This window comes from Callorhinus ursinus, unplaced genomic scaffold, assembly GCF_003265705.2.
Source record: "Callorhinus ursinus isolate GAN/ISIS: 27379988/994484 unplaced genomic scaffold, GSC_fseal_2.0 scaffold77, whole genome shotgun sequence".
Classification (NCBI taxonomy): Eukaryota; Metazoa; Chordata; class Mammalia; order Carnivora; family Otariidae; genus Callorhinus; species Callorhinus ursinus.
The window spans coordinates 3,400,275-3,421,148 of NW_027397139.1; the positions used below are offsets into that span (position 1 = coordinate 3,400,275).

The window sequence follows — 20,874 nt, forward strand, 5'->3', positions numbered from 1 at the left end:
AGTCGGGAAAGTGGGCATTGGAAAGAAACCCGGTGTCACTCGGTGGCGAGCTGGGAGTTTCAGGTCCGGGGGGTTGGCCCTGGACGCTAGCAGTTTCAGGAACAGCAATGTGTCGACAGAGCGAGAACCTGAGCGGGAGGCGAGCAAAGCCTTGCCCGCACAGGAAACTACAGCTCCCGGCTTGCCCCGCGCAGCCAGGACAGACTACAAGTCCCAGGCTGCTCCGCGGCGGCGGGCGCCGGGCGCCATCTTGGTCGGCGGCGCGGATTGAATGAGCCCGCCGCGCCGCGGCCGCCGTCCCGAGCCGCGCGGGCCCCGAGCCGCTGTCGCCGCCGCCGCCACCACCGCCGCCATGGCCACGCCGCTGCCCAGCCGCGCAGGCGGGCCCGCCACGCCGCTGTCGCCCACGCGCCTGTCGCGGCTGCAGGAGAAGGAGGAGCTGCGCGAGCTCAATGACCGCCTGGCGCACTACATCGACCGTGTCCGCGCGCTCGAGCTCGAGAACGACCGGCTCCTGCTCAAGATCTCCGAGAGGGAGGAGGTGACCACGCGCGAGGTGGGCGCGCAGCCGGGGCTTCGACCTCTGAGGGTCCCCGGGGGCTCCCGCGCGCGAGAGGTGACACTGGGCAGGCCCCGCCCACCGGGGGGGTCCCCGGGGTTCGGGGGCCCTAGGGGCGCACGCTGGGGTGGGCCTCGGCCTCTGACTCTACCCGGGGGGTTTCGGGGACCTCCCGTGGGAGAGGTTTGGAAGCCGGGCGGGCCTGCCCACCTAGGGGATCCTCAGGGAGTCTCGAGGGGCTCCAGGAGAGGGGTGCACACGGGGGCAGGCCCCGCCCACCGAGGAGTCCGAGGGATTTTTCGGGCGACCTGTGAGAGAGGGGTGCACACTGGAGCAGGTCCCGCCCACCGAAGGTTCCCCAGAGTTTTTCGGGGGACCTGTGAATGAGGGGTGCACACTGGGACAAGCCCCGCCCGCGAGGGGCCCGCAGGGGATTTCGTGTATCCACTGAGTGAGGAGTGCAGTCTGGGGTACCCCCCTCCTCTGAGGGACCCCAAAGGATCCCGGGGCCCCCTGTGCGAGTGGTGGAGATGGGGCAGGGCCGAGCCCTGAGTAGTTAGAGGCGATCTGGGGATCCCCTGGCTGAGAGGGAATGAGCCAGAGTAAGCCCCGCCCCTAAGCGAGGTGGGGAGTCTCGGGGATGCGTTAGGATGTTCTGGCGTCCTGGGAGGAAATTTGGTGGGGTTCTCGGGTCTCGGAGGAGACCGGGAGTTCAAACTGTGTGGAGGGTCTCATGGTCGGGGGGGGGGGGGCTCGGGGGGGAGTCACGTGCTCTGTTCTCTGTGGAACTCTGCAAAGGCCCTGTGATGAGTTCTGGGGAGTTGAGGGACTGGGGAGGTGGTTTGGCTGTAGGGTCCGTCTCCTACCCGCACCTGGGGTGGGTGGGCATCCGAGGGGAGGGGGTCTGATGCCTCAGGGGTCCCATGGGAAATTTGAGAGGTCCTCAGGTGGGCCTTGGGGCCCCCGTTGGCTGATGGACTGGAGCCTGGTAGGGAATGGGGAGACGTCTGGTCTTGGGGATCCAGTGGGAAGTTTTGGTTTCCACGTGGGTCTCAGGGCTTCACTGCAGACTGAGGGAGAGGGGCTGGGTAAGCCCCACCCTGCAAGGGCAAGTGAGGGCTGGGTGTCCTGGGTGGGTCCTTTCCTTGGTTGGGTACTGTGGCTCCAACCCAACCCTCCCCCAGTCCCCACAGGCCCCTCCCCCAGTCCCCACAGGTCCCAGGCTCTTTTCTTACTTAGCTGGCCCCTGCTGGCCCCTTGAAACCCAAGTGTGGTTTCTCTGAATAAGGGTGGGGGGCTGGGGGAGTGCTCACCCTGTGGTTCCCCCTGAGGGCCCGTAGGAGAGCCAGGCCCTGAAGCCAGAATGTTCTAGAGCCTAGGCTTCCCTAGGCTTCCCTATCCTGACCGTGGACCAAGTGACAGATTTGGAGGAGAGCAGCTAGGGGGTCATTTCAGGGAGCCACTTGCCCTTTGTGTGACTCAGGGCAAGTCACTTAAATTCTCTGGATCTCAGTGCTTCTTTTGTAAAATGGAAATAACAATGCCCCCCTTTTGTGCTAGCTGGTGGGGCGTGTGTGTTAATATGTGTTTTGTAGAATAAAGGACAGGCGCTCCGAGGAAGTATTCCGTGGGTTCTGTCGCCCCTGTTTCCTCGTTGCCAGGACAGGTAATGGCTCAGAAAGTGTCTTGGGTGATGATGGGGAGGAAGTTTCGTTGGTAGGTGGTGCTATGTTGCTCGGGATTGGATTCAAACTCAGATGCAAACTGCTTTTAGTCAGTGTGACCTTGGGCAGGTTTTGTCATTAATACGATGGGGCTAGAATTGTCTGCCCCCGAGGTGGCCCCCTAATGTCTTCAGGATGTGGACCCAGTTCCTGCCTGCTGGGTTGGTTGGTGCGCCACCCATGTGAGTTTCTTGTCTTTCTCCTGGCCTTGCTTGTCCCACCCGCAGGTGGGGTGAATGGCAAGCAGACCTTTGGGGGTGATGGGCCTGCTGGGCCCAGTGGCAGTGACCAGCATGCGCTGGGTGGGTGTTGTACCTAGAGCCCGTGCGGGAGCGCCTGGGGAACCCGGTCCGCCGGCTGTCTGGGGAGCAGCATCATTCCCTTCTCAGCTGGTGAGGCCTCTTGGAAACCAGATGAGCTCAAGGGAACAAAGGCAGTCTTGCTGTGGGTGATAAACCTGCCCCACTGTGAGCTCAGGGGCTGTGTGGGGGCTCTAGGTGTCACCCCGGAGTGAGGGCTGCGCTCCCACCTGGAGCTGGGGAGTTGCCACCAGCTTGTTCTGGAGCTTCTACCTGCCCGTGGGGCCAGGTGATAAATGCCCCTCGGAACTGGGCAGTGGAGGGAGCTGGTGACCTACGGAGGGAGGGGATGCTGGAGCAGTGAGGGCGGGAGTGGTCCCGTGGGCTCTCTAGAGGGAGTGACCTGGAAATGGCCTTGGCTAGGGGCGGGGGCGGGGAGGGTGGGGAGGCTTGCCGGGCTCTGGAGAGGTGGGTGGGCAGAAGCAGGGAGGGGGCCGGGAAGGTGGCTCCAGTAGGAGGGATGTGTGCGCTTTACCTGAACAGCAGCTCCTTGCCACCATGGAGGCTGCCCCCAGGGACATTAGTGGTCATCAGGCTGGGGGTGCTCCTGGCATCAAGTGGTGCTCAGGATGGCCCCACCCCCGAGGATGTTCCAGCCCCAAATGCCATTAGGAGAAGCCACTTCAGGAACCCTTTGAAGATGCCTTTTAAAATGTTATAAGCATACCACACGCTTGTAGTAAAACCTAAACAGTTGAGGTAAAACTGAAGCTTCCAAGCCCTTGCTGTTCTGCCCGTGGGCACGCTCTCACACGTGCCTACCTACAGGTCCCGCTGGGTATTGGTCGGGTGGGCAGTGCTCTCCTGAAGAGCCATGTGCTCATGTCACTGGAGGGTTTCTGGAAGGGCTGGGGCCGGGCCGGATTTCTGTTTGAGAGAGGTCTTGTGTGCTGGCCGGGAGGGAGGGGACCCGGGAGGGGAAGGCAGTTCTCCAAGGAGCCTCCCCACTTGGGTGTTAAGTTCCTCCAGCCTTCGGTTTCTTTTCTCTTACCTGCCAGGGTGTCCTGTTGCTGCTGGGGGGTGGGGGCAGGTAGGGGGCTCCCTCAGGTGGACCCAGGGAGCAGGGGCAGGGTGCGGTGAGCTGGGTGGGAGGAAGTAGCACTTGGGGCTGCCTGTGTCTGGGGATTAGCTGCAGAACTGTGGTTCTTAGCTGGGAAGATTTCATCCCCCAGAGACTCGGGAACAGGAAAAGGCCACCTCGGGTTATCTGGACACCCCCCTCCCCACGCTCCACCTCCCTGGCCAACACATGCTAACACATTTGTTCATTCTTGGCAGTTGCAGAATGCCATTAAAGACCAAACAAAAGGCCCAAGCCATTGGTCTCCCATTGCTGTGGCCCAGGCTTCTGCAGGGACTGTCACAGGTGCAGGGAAGCAAGTCCTGCCAGCAGAGCACCTGTTAGTGGTCTGAAAGAGGCTGTGTGCTTGTGCTCTACAAGCATTTTCTACGTTGTCCCAGGGCCATAGAGTGGGTTTGGCAGATGTTTTCTGAACAGGGCTAGAGTCAGCATTTTCAGCTCTGTGGGCTGGAAGTCTCCATCACAGCTGCTCAACTCAGCCGTCACGGACACTATGTAAAGGAACGGGCCAGGCTGCGTGCCAATAAAACTTTATTTATACACATGGAAACCTAAATTCCTGTAATTTGCCTGTGTCACAAAACTTCTTTTTCTTCCCCCCCACCTTCGCCATTTAAAGATGTAAAAACTGTCCTGGGCTTGCAGGCTGGACAAACACAGGCGTTGGGACGGAATTTGGCTTGTGGGCCTGAGTTTGCAGGCCTGGCTGTAGATAAGTGCCTTATTAAGACAGATGGACATGTGCCCGCATGTCTGCGCGTGCGCGCACGGACGTGAAACACTGCGTGGACTTAGTACTCTTATTTAGTAATCTCTACAACCATGGCGCTTGAACTTCCACCCTGAGATCAAGAATTATGCGTCCCAGACAGCCGGGTGCCCCAGAACTCGGTACTTTAACCAAGGCACTTGAGGGGACTGAGCCTGGGAGCCCAGAGCAGGGTCAGGACGGGTGAAGCCAAAAATCTCGGTCGTGGGGACAAGCAGTATGGAGCCCAGAGCAGGGTCAGGACGGGTGAAGCCAAAAATCTCGGTCGTGGGGACAAGCAGTATGATGTATTTTTACTTACTCAACCTTATTTCTCGGGGGGGGGGGTCTCGACTGTCTGTTAAAACCCCGACTCTTCTGGAAAGTCCCACCTCCCAGAAGCTCCTCTGTCCCTGGCCAGGGGATGGCGGTTACCTGACCACGTCGCAGGTCCTTGGCAGCTCCCTGCAGCCGCCTCTGCTCTGGGGCCTTTCCCATGGAAGGGAGGTGTCCCGGCTGCCCCTGCACCCCCCAGCCCAGACACCTGCTGGTATCTTGTAGTTTCGTGGGAGGTGGTGTAGCTTTCAAAGCTGGCTGCCCTGGGAGTGGTTCTGATTGTCGTCCTCCGTCCACCTTCTCTGTCCGCAGCTTCATTGAGCTTGAATTCTCAGCCCCTATGGCTCGTCCAACAATGCTCTACAGCTCAGTGGTCTTAGCGTGTTTAGATGTGTGCAACCATCGCCTCTGTCCAATTCCGGAACATTCCCATCTTCCCAAAAGAAGCCCTGTCCCCATCAGCCGTCACCCCCCCCAGCCCCCACGAGCCCCCTTTCCATCCATGGATGAGCCTCTTCCGGACGTGTCACCCACGTGGACTCACACCCCGTGTGGCCTTCCGTGTCTGGTTCCCTCCCTGAGCGTCGTGGGCTCGGGTCCGTCCCCGGGGCAACACGTGAGGGCGCCTTGCTCCTGCTTGCGGCCGTGGGACGTGCCCGTGGGTGTGTGGACACACTGTAGGTATCTGCTGGTCCACTGATGGACGTTTGGGTCATTTATACCTTCCGGCTTCTGTGAACTGTGCCATGAACATGCACACAGGTTCATGTGCGTGCACTTGTTACTTCTACCGCGTAGGTAGGTCCCAGCAGTGGAGTCACAGGGCTACAGGGTCAGCTGCCCGACCCCGGCGGCTGGCCCGTTTTCCACTCCCACCGGCTGTGTGTGGAGGTCCCGATTTCTCTGTGTTGCTGCCAGTATCTGTTATCCTTTGTCTTTTTGACTCTGGCTGTCCTAGTGGGGTTGAGGGACTCTCTCACCGTCCTGGTTTGGTTCCAGGTATTTGTAAACGCCTGTGCCTGCCCTCTGCACATAGACATGGGGGGGGATGGGGGAAGGTTGGGGGTAACAAGGCCACGAGAAGCATGAGCTGTGTGCCCATCTGGTGGGTGACCGGGGTGGGGGACAGGGGACCTGGGCAGGTCGGGCCGGCTGGGGTCACCCCAGGGGTAGGGGGGCCGAGCTGGGTGGGGAGGCCTCTGGCATCAGTTGGAGCCGTGTCCAGCCCGGGAGCGCCCGCTGTCGGTGGAAAGGGGTTTCTCCATGACCTGGGCCTTGCTGCACCCCCTCAGGTGAGCGGCATCAAGACGCTGTATGAGTCGGAGCTGGCCGATGCCCGCAGGGTGCTGGACGAGACGGCGCGGGAGCGGGCGCGGCTGCAGATCGAACTGGGGAAGCTGAAGGCTGAGCTGGAGGAGGCGAACAAGAGGTAGGTGTGCAGCTGAGGTGTGGTGCGTCCCCGGCGGCCCTGAGCCACACCCAGACACCCTTGGTGCGGGGTCATGCGGGCTGGCCGCTGGGGAGTGAGGGTGCTCTGTGGCCTGACCCTCTAGCTGGCCCTTCCCGCCACCTTTGGTCCCCAACATAATTCAGCCCAGAACGTCCTAGACTTGGACCCACACGGTGTGTGGCCTTCTCAGCCCGGCTGCTCTTTCTCAGAGCTGTGCTGCTGAGGTGCCTCCGTGGAGGAGGTCTGCCGGAACAGAACAGAGCGCAGAGGTGGCCCCACAGTCTAGGCACCTGGTCTTTGGCCAAGGGGCAAAGGCCATCTGTAGTTTTAAGCGGCCAGGTAGCCTGTATCCCATCAGTTTAGTAGGTTTTTTAATTAAAAAGTGATTTGTGCTTCTTGGGGAAGATTGAGGGAATCCCAGAGTCAGCACTGCCTGAGACCCCAGCTGCTCTGCCTGGGGCCAGTGCAGATTCCAGAAGCCTCCGGGTGCCTGGGATCCTGTGTGCGGCTCCTTGTCTGGGCCCAGGAGTCTTGTTTTTTTCTGCTTAGCAGTCACAGATGCCCACTGGTGAGAAAGTGGAAAATGCAAGATAGTTTAAAGAGAAAAGTAAAAGTCTACAGCAGCCTTGCAGGCTTTCCCCAGACACAGCTGCCATGGCTGGCCTGAGCGCCCGCACGCGCCTCCATAAACTCATGGCAGACGCCGGAGACCATGGGTGGGGGTGAGGTGGGGGGCTTTGGAGGCCACGAGCCTTTCATGAACGTCCCCCTGGGTCATCAGATGTCCTCTGTGCCGGGAGTCTGTCCTCGCCGCCGGGATGTTTCCGGGCCCGGGGCCGGTTCACCAGGGGTGCTGTGGCTGTGTGAGGGAGGACCCGACAAATAGGCCACATCTCCCGCTTAATCCTCCGGTTCTTACTGTTACACAGATGAGGAAGCCGCGTTCGCACCTTGAAGCTCGTGAGACGTGGCCAGTGAGACATAAGCCAGTGGGAGCCACCAGTGCCCCTGCTTTCTGGGCCGTTCTGCGTAGTTCTGCAGAATCCAAATATTGGATAAAGTTGTTTAGAAATTTTCCACATTGAGGTGCCTGGCTGACTCAGTTGGAAGAACATGTGATGCTTAATCTTGGGGTTGTGAGGTCAAGCCCTACATTGGGTGTAGAGATTATTTAAATGAACTTAAAAAAAAGAAAAATTTTACACATCACCTGATGCCTCTGTTCCTGTTCCCCTGGTTTTGTCACTGATCTCAAACTTGCCAGGCACACCTCACCCCAGGGCCTTTGCACTTCTGCTTCCTGTGCCCAAATACTCTTCTCTCAGAAATAATGGATCTGGCTCATTCTTACACTCCCCTCATCCAGGTCTATTTCAAGGGTGACCCCCACCGGGGCTTGTGTGCCTTAAAAGTGCGGTTCCCACCGGCTTGTGCTCATCCCTCACCTCCCGTCCCACTTCCTCTGCCCTCCTAATGCAGATTCGCATCTGACAGGCAGCACGCTTCACTGTCATCTCGTCTCACGAGAAAGTTCTGCATCGGGAGAGCAAGGGTGTTCCCAGGTGTATCTCTGGCACGAGAGTGGCATTCTCCACAAAGTGGGCCCTCAGTGATGGGTGTCAAACGAATGATTCGTTTCCCCAAACCCCTGCAAAACCTGCTCTAGGGGCTCAGGTTGTGCAGCCCCCAGCCCCATATGGGTGGGAGAGCAGGACCGTGCGGCGTAAGCTCAGGGACGAGGACCGCAGGGACCCTGAGACCCTCGTGGAGGGGGGCGGTAAAATGCCTCAGTGGAGCTCCATGTTCCCAGGGCTGTTGTGGAGGACACGAGCAGCTTGGCGGCCGAACTGACTGGTCCCTGCACCACCCCCTTGTGCAAGCTGATGCTGCGTCCCCAGTGGTTCTCACTGGGTGGGGGGGGGGGGCGTGCACCAGGACGCTGTTCGGCCCCCACAGCGCCCTCTTGTGAGCAGCGCTGGGGGGAGACCCTGGGTGTCCCTACTCTTGCTGGGGACGGCTCTGTCGGCGCCCGGGTGGAGAGGTGGTATGCATTCAATTCCAAGAAGACGGAGGATTCCTTTGAGAAATGTTCAAGAGCCTCAGACCCATGCTAGTAATAGCTGGGCGTTAAGGAATCTGTTTGCCTTCTTTAATATTGGGGAAAATTGTCTCCTAGAATATCAGATGAGCCTTAAGTTAGTAAAGTAGCTTAAGTTTACTTAAAGTAGCTTAAGTTTACAAACAAGATCGACTTTTCAAAGGCCAGGATTTTAATATGCAACTTTAATAAATTATACATTAACTTTTTTAAAAATTGTTCTCCCCTAAATGATCCCTCCTGTGTTGAAAAATCACAAAAAAATTACATTAAAGCTCTTTCCTTGAGGCTTTTTTGAGCACTTGTATTTGTTAGCTGGTGGAATCCTGATGTGCAGAGCAGGTCTGAAGAAGGGGCAGCTTTTTGGGCGACAGCCTGGGCCCCGTTACCCCAGAGCAGATGCTCAGAGGCCAGAGTGAGCTGGTCCCTGGGCTTCCTGGCGCTGCCTGAGGGGCCCCCTGTAGCCCCCCACACCCAGCTTGCCCCTCGTGCTCCTGCCTAACGCCTGCTCTTGACTTGCAGCTCCAAGAAGAGGGAGGGTGAGCTCACGGTGGCCCAGGGCCGCGTGAAGGATCTGGAGTCGCTGTTCCACCGGAGCGAGGCAGAGCTGGCTGCCGCCCTCAGCGACAAGCGCGGCCTGGAGAGCGACGTGGCCGAGCTGCGGGCCCAGCTGGCTAAGGCAGGTTTAGGGCGGGTTTCCCCAGTCTGGCGGGGAAGCTGGGGATGCTGGGGGCCGGCGTGAGCGCTGCGGGCGGCCAGTTTCCAAGTCCTGACACTGTCTGTTGGAGTGTGTATGTTTAAGGGGATCCCTGGGCCCCGAGAGGCCATATGGTGCGGCAGACAGTGTCACCTTAGCCTGCTGTCTTGTCTCCCAGGCAGAGGACGGTCACGCGGTGGCCAAAAAGCAGCTGGAGAAGGAGACGCTGATGCGCGTAGATCTGGAGAACCGTTGCCAGAGCCTGCAGGAGGAGCTCGACTTCCGGAAGAACGTCTTTGAGGAGGTGAGTCTCAGGGCTGACCGTACCCCCACACGGGAAAGTTCGTGGTCTCCCACTTCCCGGAGGGCAGAGCCACGATCGGGGTAGGCCGGGGCCATGCTCCCTCTGGAGGCTCCAGGGGAAGGTCCTACTGCCTCTCCCAGCCCCGGGGTGGGGGGCTCTAGGTGTCCCCCAAGCTCGTGGCCGTGTGCCTCCATCTGTGCTTCTGCCTTCACGTGGCCTCTCCCCGTCTCTGCTCTTCTATCTCTTATGAAAAACACTTGTCATTCCACCCGGATGATCCAGAAGGATCTGATTTGGAGATTCATTAATCCCATCCGCAAAGCCCCTTTTCCAAATAAGGTCACACTCCTACTTCTGGGGATTAGAACGTGGACACATCTTTTTTTTTTTTTAAGATTTTATTTATTTAACAGAGAGAGACACAGTGAGAGAGGGAACACAAGCGGGGGGGGGGGGGGCAGAGGGAGAAGCAGGCTCCCCGCCGAGCAGGGAGCCCGATGCGGGGCTTGATCCCAGGACCTGGAATCATGACGTGAGCTGAAGGCAGACGCTTAACGACTGAGCCACCCAAGCGCCCCCAGTTCCTTTTTTCTTAATGTAACTCTTACACTGACATGTCCTAGTTCTGGCTGGGAGATCTACAGTCCTGCTGAAGGGGACCAGAGTGCTGGGTTTTCATGATGTGCATAGAATTCTACTGAACAGGTGACTCTAAACACACGTGTGCATTCTTTCATAAACCACATTTTAGAGATGCCCTCCAAGAGGATTTGAGAGTTCTCATGTATTCTCATTATTAGTAAGTGTATTTGTCATACTGTGAATGTTGAATACTACAAAATGCTCTTTCTCTGCCTACTAAGATAATTTTAGATAGGTTATTTAAAATGTGGCCCTGGATACATCTTTTGGGGCGCCACCATTGAACCCACGGCAGACCCTCTTTGTGAAAGGGAAGCGGCGGGCCCCTCTGCTTCTGTTGCTTCCTGGGTCCCCCCTGCCAAGCTCTGAATCCCTGGGCCTGGGCTCGGGGGTATGGCAGGCCCACCTGGGAGTGAATGACAGTCCTGGCAGTTAGAGCTGGGGTTTCTGTGTCTTCTCGGAATGGATGTGGTGTGGGTCCCCTCCCAGCTCATCATCACAGAGCTCATTGTCCTGTCACGGCCCAGAATGGAACTCCGGGGCCAGCCGGTTCATGCACTCAGTGCCCGGGGGGAGCTGCTGGTAGGAAGCATGCCCGTACAACTGAGGAGCGGCCTCCAGCTGCAGCCAGGCCTGGCCAGGGCTAGGGCCAGGGCAGCTGGGAAGGAGCCCCTGAGGGAACCCCTGAAGGCATCCTCCAGAGCCCTGAAGCCTTCGAGGGGGTCTGTATGGGGCCCTGAACTTATGAGGAAGGATCCCAGGAAGAGAGCCACGCGGGGACCTGTGAGGGGAGCCCGAAGGACACCCTGGAAGGGCTCCTGGCGGGGCTCCCTGAGGCCAGTGGCCAGGAGCTCCTGGCGCGGAGCCATGCAGCGAGCCTTGCGAGCGGCCATAGGGGGCCCCGTGAAGGTGGGTGTGCTGGTCCTGGATTCCCCAAGCTTCATGGCTTCTTTGTAAACAGGGCTGGCTTCCTTGAGAAACGTCACTATTGTTTTTACAAGCTGATGGCACAGGGTGGTAAGCGACTGCTCTCTGCTGGAGTGAGTTTCTTGGAGGAAAGGCACTTGCCTTTCCTTGTAGCCCCGGGCTGGTGAACAGCGCCCTCTGCCCGCACCTGAGCCCACCCTGTGTTTGGGGGGCTGTGCGCTAGGCCCAGACCTCCCACTGGTTTGTTTAGTGTTGCGGCGGCCTCCTTAGGGCCAGGTCTCTGTGCCTCGGACCCCAGGTGCCTGAGACGGGCTCGGCAGGAAGTCTTTTTTTTTTTTTTTAAGATTTTTTTTATTTATTTGAGAGCGAGAAAGAAAAAACATGAGTGTGCAAGCAGGGAGAGGAGCAGAGGGAGAGGGAGTGGGAAAGAATCTCAACAAGCTGACTCCCACTGAGTGCACAGCCCAACTTGGGGCTCAGTCCCGCTACCCTGAGATCATGACATGAACTGAAACCAAGAGTTGGATGCACAACCCAATGAGCCACCCAGGTGCCCCTCGTCAGGAATTCTTTTAACCACAGCTTTATTGAAATATTCCTGTACCATAAAACTTTTAAAGTGTACAAGTTGGTTGGTTTTAGTACATTTACAGAGTTGTGCAACCTTCACCTCTATTTAACTCTAGAACATTCTGTCGGCCCAAAACGAAACCCCGTCCCCATCAGCGGTTACTCCCCGTCCGGCCCCCACGAGCCCCCTTCCCGTCCGCGGAGGAGCCTGCTCCGGACGTGTCACCCACGTGGACTCACACCCCGTGTGGCCTTCCGTGTCTGGTTCCCTCCCTGAGCGTCGTGGGCTCGGGGTCCGTCCCCGGGGCCGCGCGTGTGGGCGCCTGTGCTCGTGGCCGAGGGATGCTCCCGCGCGTGGGGGACACGTTTTATTTACTGCTTGTCAGCTGGGGGCTATCGGGGCCGTGTCCGCTCTGTGACTCTCCGGCGGTTCGTTGTTTTGAGCGCTCACGTGGACTTGGGGCTCGGGTTGCGGACACTGGTGACCCCGAGGCTGGGGGCCCAGGGCGGGGGCGCTGACCGCCGCGCTCTGGCGCAGGAGGTGCGGGAGACGCGGCGGCGGCATGAGCGCCGCCTGGTGGAGGTGGACAGCAGCCGGCAGCAGGAGTACGACTTCAGGATGGCGCAGGCGCTGGAGGAGCTGCGCGGCCAGCACGACGAGCAAGTGCGGCTGTACAAACTGGAGCTGGAGCAGACCTACCAGGCCAAGGTGCTGGCGGGCGGCGGGCGGCGGGCGGCGGGCAGGGCGGGGGGGAAGCTCCCTGCCCGCCGCCCGCCCCCCGCCCCTCACACACCTGTCCGTGTCCCTCCAGCTGGACAGCGCCAAGCTGAGCTCTGACCAGAACGATAAGGCCGCCAGTGCCGCCCGGGAGGAGCTGAAGGAAGCCCGCATGCGGGTCGAGTCCCTCAGCTACCAGCTCTCCGGCCTCCAGAAGCAGGTGACTCCCGAGGGCCTGCCCCCGCCTCGGCCCTGCCACTGCTGCGGGACCCTCCTTCTGGCGTCTCGGGTGTAGACGAGCCACGAACGGCAGTGTGGGTGATGCACCACCCCTCCCCTTCTGGCCCGGGGAGTGGGGTGGCTGTTGGGCCCACCGACCACCAGAGCCCTCGTGCTGCGGGGCCTGGTCTCTGCCCACGCCTCCCCCCGCCCTCCAGGGCCTCCTGCCCGCTGTGGGTGCCCGCGCGCACACGCAGCCCGGTAGGCTTCTCTGCGTGACCCGCAGAGGCCGCCCTGACCTGGCCGCCCGGACTCCCCCCACCGCCCGCCAGGCCAGTGCCGCAGAGGACCGGATTCGCGAGCTGGAGGAGACCATGGCTGGGGAGCGGGACAAGTTCCGCAAGATGCTGGACGCCAAGGAGCAGGAGATGACCGAGATGCGGGACGTGATGCAGCAGCAGCTGGCCGAGTACCAGGAGCTGCTCGATGTCAAGCTGGCCCTGGACATGGAGATCAGCGCCTACCGCAAGCTCCTGGAGGGCGAGGAGGAGAGGTGGGGGTGGTCTCAGGAGAGGGAGGCCAAGGGGGCGAGGCCAGGAGGGAGGGGGTGGGGCTACAAGGCGCGAGGAGGAGAGGGGTGCAGGGGGCGGGGCCGGGCGAGGAGCCGGGGCGGGGGGGGGCGGGGAGAGGCGGGGCCGCAGGGGGGCTGGCGAGCGAGAGGCTTGGGCCCCTCAGGAGCCCCGGTCCGCCCTCGGTCCCGCCCCGCAGGCTGAAGCTGACCCCCAGTCCGGCGTCGCGCGTCACCGTCTCGCGGGCCACGTCGAGCAGCAGCAGCGGCGGCGTGTCCACGGCCGGGCGCCCGGGCCGCAGCAAGCGCAAGCGGCCGGAGGCGGAGGAGTCGCCGGGCCCGGGCTCGAGCGGCATCGGCTCCGGCAGCAGCAGCAGCGGCAGCACCAGCTTCCATCTGACGCAGCGGGCCTCGGCCTCGGGCGGCATCGGCATCGAGGACATCGACCTGGAGGGCAGGTTTGTGCAGCTGAAGAACAGCTCGGACAAGGTGAGGGGCCTGCACCCCGGGGCGCGGGGTGGGGGGCAGCCTCCCCGAGCTGTGCGTCAGGCGCCGTGTCCCCTGTGCCAGGACCAGTCCCTGGGGAACTGGCGAATCAAGAGGCAGGTCATGGAAGGGGAGGAGATTGCCTACAAGTTCACGCCCAAGTACGTGCTGCGCGCCGGCCAGACTGTCACGGTAGGTGGCCGTGGAAGGCCGGGCGGTGGGGAGAGTGGCCCTGGGTGACCGATGTGAGTGGTGGCTGGGGTGTGGGGCGTTCTTGAGAAGCAGGCAATGGCTTGAGGGGGCGGGGGGGGGGCAGTGGTCGAGTGACTTGGCTCTGAGAACAGCTGAGTCCTGTCGCGGGTCACCTGTGTGCCCTTGGACCCTCCCTGGAGCCCTTTGGAGCCCCGTGGTGACGCGAGTCACAGGCGCTGACCCCGGGGGCTGATGGGCTTCCGGTCTCCGCTCAGCCTGCATTTGCTGACATGAGCCCGTGGCCACCAGGCCTCAGTGTCTCCTTTACCCTGGCTGGTGGCATGTGGTACTGGGCCTGGAGCCAGCATTGATGGGGAGGCCCTCCTGTGTCCCCAGGTGTGGGCTGCTGGTGCGGGAGTGGCCCACAGCCCCCCCTCGACGCTCGTGTGGAAGAACCAGAACAGCTGGGGCGTGGGCGAGAGCTTCCGGACCGTCCTGGTCAACGCCGACGGGGAGGTGGGTGCCCAAGGCCTGCCGGGGGCCACCCCCATCCTGGCTCTGGAGTCCCTCCTGGGGTCCCCATCTCACCCTTACCACCCCACAGGCCCAGGGAGCACAACCCTGGGTTCGGAACGTGGCTCTCGGTGTGCTGAGGCTCGGCTGGAGCACCCGGGCCTGACCACCACCGTGACGGGCTGCGCCCCCGCTGCCCAAGGGGTCAAGTGTCTGTGGCCCTTCTCCTGCGCAGGAAGTGGCCATGAGAACCGTGAAGCAGTCCTCGGTGGTGCGGGAGACGGAGAACGGGGAGGAGGGAGAGGAGGAGGCAGCAGAGTTTGGCGAGGAGGATCTTTTCCATCAACAGGTAGAGGCCCCCAGGTGGCGCGTGGGGACGCCCACTGGGACGCGCATGCGTACGCCGCCGGCAGGTTCCCGCGCGGTGCTGCTCCGGCTGCAGCGTCTGGGCGAGGCTGGCCGTGGCTGGCTCTTGGCACCGGCCAGGCCTTGCCCCGCCTGGAGGGCCGCGCGCCCACCGCCGCCAGAGGTGGCCTGTCGGGGGAATACCCTTGTCTCCTGGCTCTTGCTCCTTGGGTGGACCTCAGGGTTCTGGCCCCGGGGCCCCCAGGAGTGGGGTGTTGAACCCCGGGCACCTCCGGGTGGCGCCGGTGTAGCCTTGAGGGTCCTCAGTGAACGGGCTCTGAGGCCACTGCTCCTTCCTGCCAGAGATACCAGGGCTTAAGTAATGGTGTTCGGGCGAAGGGTTCCTGAGGCTCTGGGGCTGAGCTGCAGCCCCTCTGCGTGGTAAGACGCGTGTCTGACCTTTAAGTCCTGATGGCCTGTGTAGCTCGGAACAGAAGGAAGGGAGACGGCGAAGGTTCTGGATCAGGGACAGTTGAGGCTGAAGCTGCGGCCCCATCGACTTGCTGGGGGGGGAGGGGGGCACAGGCCCTGGGCCGGCCCCTCTCCGGCAGGGGTTGGGGGACCTGCCTGGCCAGGTGGGCACGTGCAGGCCTCTTAGGTTGCCGGGCTTTCTTTCTAGGGGGACCCAAGGACCACCTCGAGAGGCTGCCGCGTGATGTGAACGGAACACGCCTCATCAACTGTCTTTACCCCAGAGCCACCGAAAACTATTTTTATATCATTGGCTGTCTTTAGTCCTTGATACATTTCTAGAGAATTTTTAAGCATACTGCCAGAACGTGGGGGCGGGTCTCTGTGATCTTTCCCATGGGTGGGCTTCCTTGGACCCTTCCTTCATCACCACTGGCCAGAGTTCTTTTTGGTGCCCCATTTCACCATTTGGTTGAATCTGCGGCCGAGGAACCTGATGGCTGACGGGGGCCAGGGGCTGCCAGGGCTGGGGCTCTTGTGTCCAGGAGCCGCCCCGTGGGCCTCGAGTGGATGGAGAGCAGGACTGCCTAGGAGTTCAGTTGTTTTATGAAGCTCCTTAAAAACCAAATCCAGAATCCAGGTTCTGACGCGGGGCAGGGGGGTAGGCGCGTCCCCTGTGGAATTTTGGTGGCCCGGCTGCAGGTGCTGGAGTGTGGCGTTTTGGCCGCCCGGCCTGGGCTCCGGGGCTCTGGTGTAAGTCCTTGTGATGGTGTGCGGCCGCGGGCCAGGTTTCTAAGCACATATCGAGGCACTTTGCAGTGGGCCCCCTTTTCCCTTCCTGGCTGTCTGGCCCTCGAGTTTCTGGAGCTTTCTGTAGTCCAGTTCTTAAGCTTGCAGGACCAACAGGGCGGGAGAGAGAGATGGAAACCCAGGGAACAGGGACAGCTCCGTTTGGAGACTGGTCACTAGGTAAATGGCCAGGGGACAGGTGGAAAGGGAAATGGGGTCACCTTGGAAGCAAGTGCCCCTGGTTTCAGAGCCACTGTCCACGGGGAGCAGCCAGTTCCTGCCCGCCGTGAGGAGAGCAGCTTGAGGGTGAGCCACTGGACCACCCACACGGCGTTTTCCCACTCTGTGCCTTGTGCCTGGGGCCGAGTCCCAACGCCCGCCGACCCCTGTATGTGCGTGTCCCGCTGTCCTAGCTTCTGTGGCGACCTCGCTGAAACGCTGTGTCTCCGACATGCCGGTGCTGGCTGATTCCGCAGGATGGCTCCACGGCCCCCAGTCCAGCTCCTGGCTGCCCGGCCCCCTCCGCATTTGCTTCCCATTTGTACCCCCCCCCCACATAGATACACAGAAGTTATTTTTTTAATGGATATTTATTTTTTTACATTGGTCAGTACTCAGATTGCCGGATTCCACTTGAGGCCTCATGCCAGCGTCACTGGGACAGCCCCCCAAGGGGCTGGAGTTGAGGGAGGCTATCTCGGTGACCTCTGAGGCCCCAGACGGCAAATTCCTTCAGAAAGTGCAGCTCGAGTCTTCAAGACGTCATACTGAGCCATGGAGGCACGCTGCCCCCAGAAGGCAGCCCGTTTACAAAGCAGCCAGCCCTTCCCAGCTAGCCCTAGGCCGGGAGCAGCACGCCTGCCTCCCACCTCGGGCCCTACCCCCGCCCCACCCCGCCCTGCCCCGCCCCCCCCCACCCCGCCCCGTCTCACTTCGCTTGGAAACTGCTTGTGGCCGGAGGGTCGGAGGCTTCTGCTGCATCGAGAATCTGCCCGCAGCCCCTTGCTTTAGGTCTAGTTCTTTCCATGGCCACCCGAGTCCCCGGGCCGTGCGCTCGGTTCTCCTCGCGGACGGAAATGTCTAACCACTCCTCCCCGCGTTTCTGGTGCGCCCCGGGGCGCTCGCTCAGCCTGGCGATGCGCCAGCCCCGCCCCACACATGACCTTTCCCAGGAGGGCCGCCGGCTGCGCATCCCCCCACCCCGCGCCCACACCTCGGGGACCACGCGCACAGTGCCGGCCTGGAGTGCAGAGGCTTGAGGCTTTGGGAGGGTGGGGCGGGGGTCCTCCCGACAGTGTGCCCTGGCCTCGGCCACATCCTGCGAGGTGTCTTGGGGGGGGGGTCTCATGTGCAGGGAGTGGGCCCCCCTCGTGTCCGGCAGGTGATTCCTGTCGTCTTCAAGCCGGTTCCCCGCCTTATGCCCGCCCGGTGGCGTCCCTGGCCCGGGGGAGGGGTGCCAGCAAGTGGGGGACGGGCGTTGGTAGGGAAGTGCTGGGAGGTCCAGGGTGGGGTCCAATGTTACAACGTCAGCGTCGGCCTGGGAAACAGTTCGTAGTTGTCAAACATGCTTAGCTTTAAGCCGCTTTAAAGGACGCGAGACGGTTCCCTCGCCCCGGCCAGCGGCGGCTCGGCGGCCCTCGGGGTGCGGTCTGACCCCGCAGCCCCAGGGCGCGCCGCCGCCGCCGAAGCACCAGCACAACCTGCCGGGGGGCCGCCCCGAGCGAGCGCCGGGCGGGGGAGCCGGGGGCGGCGTCCACGAACTTGCATGCCAAACGTGTGGTCTTTTTCTTTCTCCAGTGATTTGTAATATGCATTTTATGACTGGAAACTTTTTGTACAACACTCCAATAAACATTTTGGTTTTAAGTGCTGCCCCGAGTCCGCTCTGACACAGCTGCCCCAGTCCGGCAACAGACCGGCGTCGGAGACCCCAGGGGTTTGGCCGGGCCTCCCGCGCCAGCCGGCGCCCTCGGTCACGTGACGCGCCTGCCGCGGGCGGGGGAGGCCTCGTGCGCATGCGCGACCCGCACGGCGAGCCGGGAACGTCTTCTCAGCTGCCCCCGTGCCTCCCACCCGCCGGCACCATGTCGGAGACACCCGCGGCCGGCGCGGAAGCCGGTTGCAGACCGCGCTTGCGCGCAAAGTGGGGGGGGGAGGGTAGGGGCGCACGGCCTTGTGGTAGTTGTAGTCCGACCTGGCTCCGCTCCCAGCACGCTCGGACTTCATTTCCCGTGGTGCCCCGGGAGGCCGACTTCCGGCGTGGGTACGGGTCGGCGCACGCGGTTTCGGTTCGTTTGGCTTTGCGGAGCCATGGAGGGTGGCTTCGGCTCGGATTTCGGGAGCTCCGGAGGCGGCAAGCTGGACCCGGGGCTCATCATGGAGCAGGTGAAGGTGCAGATCGCCGTGGCTAACGCGCAGGAGCTGCTGCAGGTCTGGGGTCGGGCCGGGGCGGGCGCTGAGGGCGGTGGGGTCCGTGGGGGCGAGTGTCGCGGCTGAGCTCGCGTGTCTCCACAGAGGATGACGGACAAGTGCTTCCGGAAGTGCATCGGGAAGCCGGGGGGCTCCCTGGACAACTCGGAACAGGTGAGACCGGCGGGGCCGCGGGGAGGCCCCTGCGCGTGCGCGGCCCGGCGGGCGTTGCGGTGGGGCCCCTGCGCGTGCGCGGCCGGCTGCCCCGGGGTGGGGGCGCCGGCCGGGGCGGGAGCTGAGCCGCGCGCCCTCCCCGCCTGCAGAAGTGCATCGCCATGTGCATGGACCGCTACATGGACGCCTGGAACACCGTGTCCCGCGCCTACAACTCGCGGCTGCAGCGGGAACGAGCCAACATGTGACCCCGCCGCGCCCGACCCCCACCCTCCGTTTCAGTTCCATAAACGCTCTTTGCGAAGCGGGGGCCCGCTCGTGCGTCCTGCCTGCCCGTGCTTCTGAGGAGACCGGCGACCCTCGGGACGCTGCTCCCCTCCCGCCTGCCAGCGAGCGCGGCGTGGATCGCGGGGGCGGCGAGACTTCGCCAAGTGCCGGCAGCGCGGCGGCACGGCCCCCGGTGTGCACAGGCTCACCGCGTGCCTCGGGCGGAGAACCCGCGGTTGGACCTGGGGGAGCCGTCAGGCCCCACCCGAGCTGTGACCGCCTGACGGTGGGCGGGCAAATAAATGAGGGAGGGGCGGAAAAGCAGCCGGCGCTCTTCCCTCCGGGGGTCCTCTGGGGGAGGTGGCAGCGCGCGTCCCTGGGTGCCCCGCCCGGACTGAGCCGCTTCCCCGCCCCGACCCGCCTCCCCGCCTCCCCGCTTCCCCTCTGCGCGGCTGGGCGTCCGCGATGACCGGGAACAGGTTGCTTGCACGACGGGGACCTTGGAAGAGGAGGCTGGCCAGCCCTCTCCCCAGCTGCTGCGCCGAAGCCTTGGAGGGTGGTCCTCGCCCCCAGGAGGCCTCGCTTCCTCTCCCCCGCACCCTCCCACCCCCAGGCCGGGCTGAGGGGCGGGCAAGTGGTCCTTGCCGTGACACGGAGGTGCTGAGCCGGCAGGCTAGGGACCAGGGGCTGTTTATTGCAACAAAATACGCAGTAAGATTGCTCCCGGTTCCCCGCGCCCCAGACTCCCCTCCTCCGGCAGAGGGGCCAGCCGCTTCCTGCTGCCTTCCCCTCTCTTGTCCCAGGCGTGGGCAGCCACGGGCCGGTCACTCCCGGATGTTCTGCCCGATCCAGCCTCTCACGGCAGCCACGCGAGTGTAGACACCCGGGAAGTGGGGCCGTCCGCAGCCGTAACCCCAGCTGGTGACCCCAGTTAGCACCCACCGGCCAGAGGGCTCCCTGCAGGCTAGGGGTCCCCCAGCGTCACCCTGAGGGGAGGAAAGGAAAGGCCTTAGGAGCAGGCCAGTACCCCCCTCCCCCCCCAGAGGCCCTTGAGCCTGGGCCCCTTCCCCCTGAGCCTCCTAGTTCCTGGGAGATGGGATGTGTTAGGATCACCCGCTCCTTTGGCCAGCAGACATTTATGGGCACTGGGCATCGGTCTCGGGCCAGAATGGGACCTCTCGCTGCCCAGCCCCCATCCCTCCTCTGCAGGGCCCAGAGGCAGGATGCCCAATAAACGGTGGTGGAGTGAGAATTCGAGGCCGGGATCGGTGCTCTACTTGGCGGGCTGGAGAGGTGGGCGTCGGAGTGTGTGGCACCCGGCCGGTAGGCCTCGCAGCGATGAGAACTTCGCCCCGCGACCCCCGCCCTCCGCGGAGCGCCCGCTTCCGCCGCAAAGTGCGCTCACCGAGCAGCTGTCCACGCCGCCCTGCGGGAAGCCGGCGCACAGCATGCGGCCGCTGATCTGTACTGGGTAGAAGCGGCGGCACGTCTGCTCGCTGAGGAGGCGCACGGCCGCCTTCTGCAGCTGCCGCGCCATCGAGCCTACGGGCGAGACGGAGCCGGATGGGCCGGGGGCGCGCTCGACGCCGCCCGGGGCGCGCGCGGGGGGGGGGTGGCCGGCGGCCGCGCCTACCTCCCTCGCGCACCGAGCCCCAGCCGGTGATGACGCAGCGCGCGCCGTCGGGGGGCCGCGGCGTGGGCTCGGGCAGGCAGATGGGCCGCACCAGGCGGCTGCGGCGCACGGAGCCAGCCAGCTCGAGCAGCGCCACGTCGTAGTCGAGCGTGTAGAGGTTGTAGAAGGGGTGCTTGTAGATGCGCGCCACGCGCTCCAGCTGCCCCTCGGCGCCGCTCAGGAACGGCGTGCCCAGGAGGGCCGCCCACTGCTTGGGGTCCCCGTAGCTGCGGGCCGCGCGGGGACAGACGTCGGCCCGAGCGCCCCCGCCCCCGCGCCCGCCCGGTCGCTGTCCCTTCCTCCTAGGACGGCGGGAGGGGGCGGGGGTCCCGCCCGCTCCCACGCACTGACGTGACCCCACGCGCTGTGTCTGGTGGCCGTAAGGGCCCGCCCCCTCCGGCCCTGACCCCTAGCCTGGTCCACCCTACAGAGCACCCTGCCAGGAAGGGGACTGCCACTTTGGGCCTGGTGCCGAGCCCCAGTGGCGTGAGCCAGTAAAGGAAGGGCCCCAGTGCTCCCCGGAGACTCCCCGCCGCCGGCCGGGCCCCGGAGACGG

General features: G+C 62.9%; 3 protein-coding genes across 10 annotated transcripts in view; 2 read left to right on the forward strand and 1 right to left on the reverse strand.

Moving 5' to 3' along the window:
• Window positions 1–248: 248 nt before the first annotated feature.
• LMNB2 (lamin B2) lies at window positions 249–17,662 on the forward strand. 2 transcript variants are annotated; one of them, XM_025861174.2, is made up of 12 exons: window positions 249–556; window positions 6,100–6,236; window positions 8,878–9,038; window positions 9,235–9,356; window positions 12,034–12,204; window positions 12,308–12,433; window positions 12,765–12,985; window positions 13,201–13,489; window positions 13,571–13,678; window positions 14,075–14,194; window positions 14,427–14,540; window positions 15,216–17,662. In XM_025861174.2, exons 1-12 carry the CDS (start codon window positions 272–274, stop codon window positions 15,255–15,257), a joined length of 1,896 nt encoding a protein of 631 aa, XP_025716959.1. In that variant the 5' UTR covers window positions 249–271; the 3' UTR covers window positions 15,258–17,662. The 2 variants fall into 2 exon arrangements, with proteins under 2 accessions (XP_025716959.1, XP_073743435.1); XM_073887334.1 differs by lacking the exons at window positions 249–556; window positions 6,100–6,236; window positions 8,878–9,038; window positions 9,235–9,356 and adding an exon at window positions 9,875–10,907.
• Window positions 17,663–17,964: 302 nt separating this feature from the next.
• Window positions 17,965–18,967, forward strand: TIMM13 (translocase of inner mitochondrial membrane 13). 2 transcript variants are annotated; one of them, XM_073887367.1, is made up of 3 exons: window positions 17,965–18,181; window positions 18,311–18,379; window positions 18,529–18,967. In XM_073887367.1, exons 1-3 carry the CDS (start codon window positions 18,107–18,109, stop codon window positions 18,625–18,627), a joined length of 243 nt encoding a protein of 80 aa, XP_073743468.1. In that variant the 5' UTR covers window positions 17,965–18,106; the 3' UTR covers window positions 18,628–18,967. The 2 variants fall into 2 exon arrangements, with proteins under 2 accessions (XP_073743468.1, XP_025717069.1); XM_025861284.2 differs by having other exon boundaries at window positions 18,025–18,226.
• A 407-nt stretch (window positions 18,968–19,374) lies between these two features.
• TMPRSS9 (transmembrane serine protease 9) overlaps window positions 19,375–20,874 on the reverse strand; it is a 49,699-nt gene continuing 48,199 nt past the window's right edge. For all 6 annotated transcript variants that reach the window (XM_073887318.1, XM_073887320.1, XM_073887319.1 and 3 more), the window contains 3 exons: window positions 20,280–20,545; window positions 20,052–20,188; window positions 19,375–19,632 (listed from right to left, as the gene is read on the reverse strand). In XM_073887318.1, the coding sequence (XP_073743419.1) occupies window positions 19,471–19,632; window positions 20,052–20,188; window positions 20,280–20,545 (565 nt within the window). In that variant the 3' untranslated portion in view covers window positions 19,375–19,470. The remainder of the gene's footprint in view (window positions 19,633–20,051; window positions 20,189–20,279; window positions 20,546–20,874) is intronic.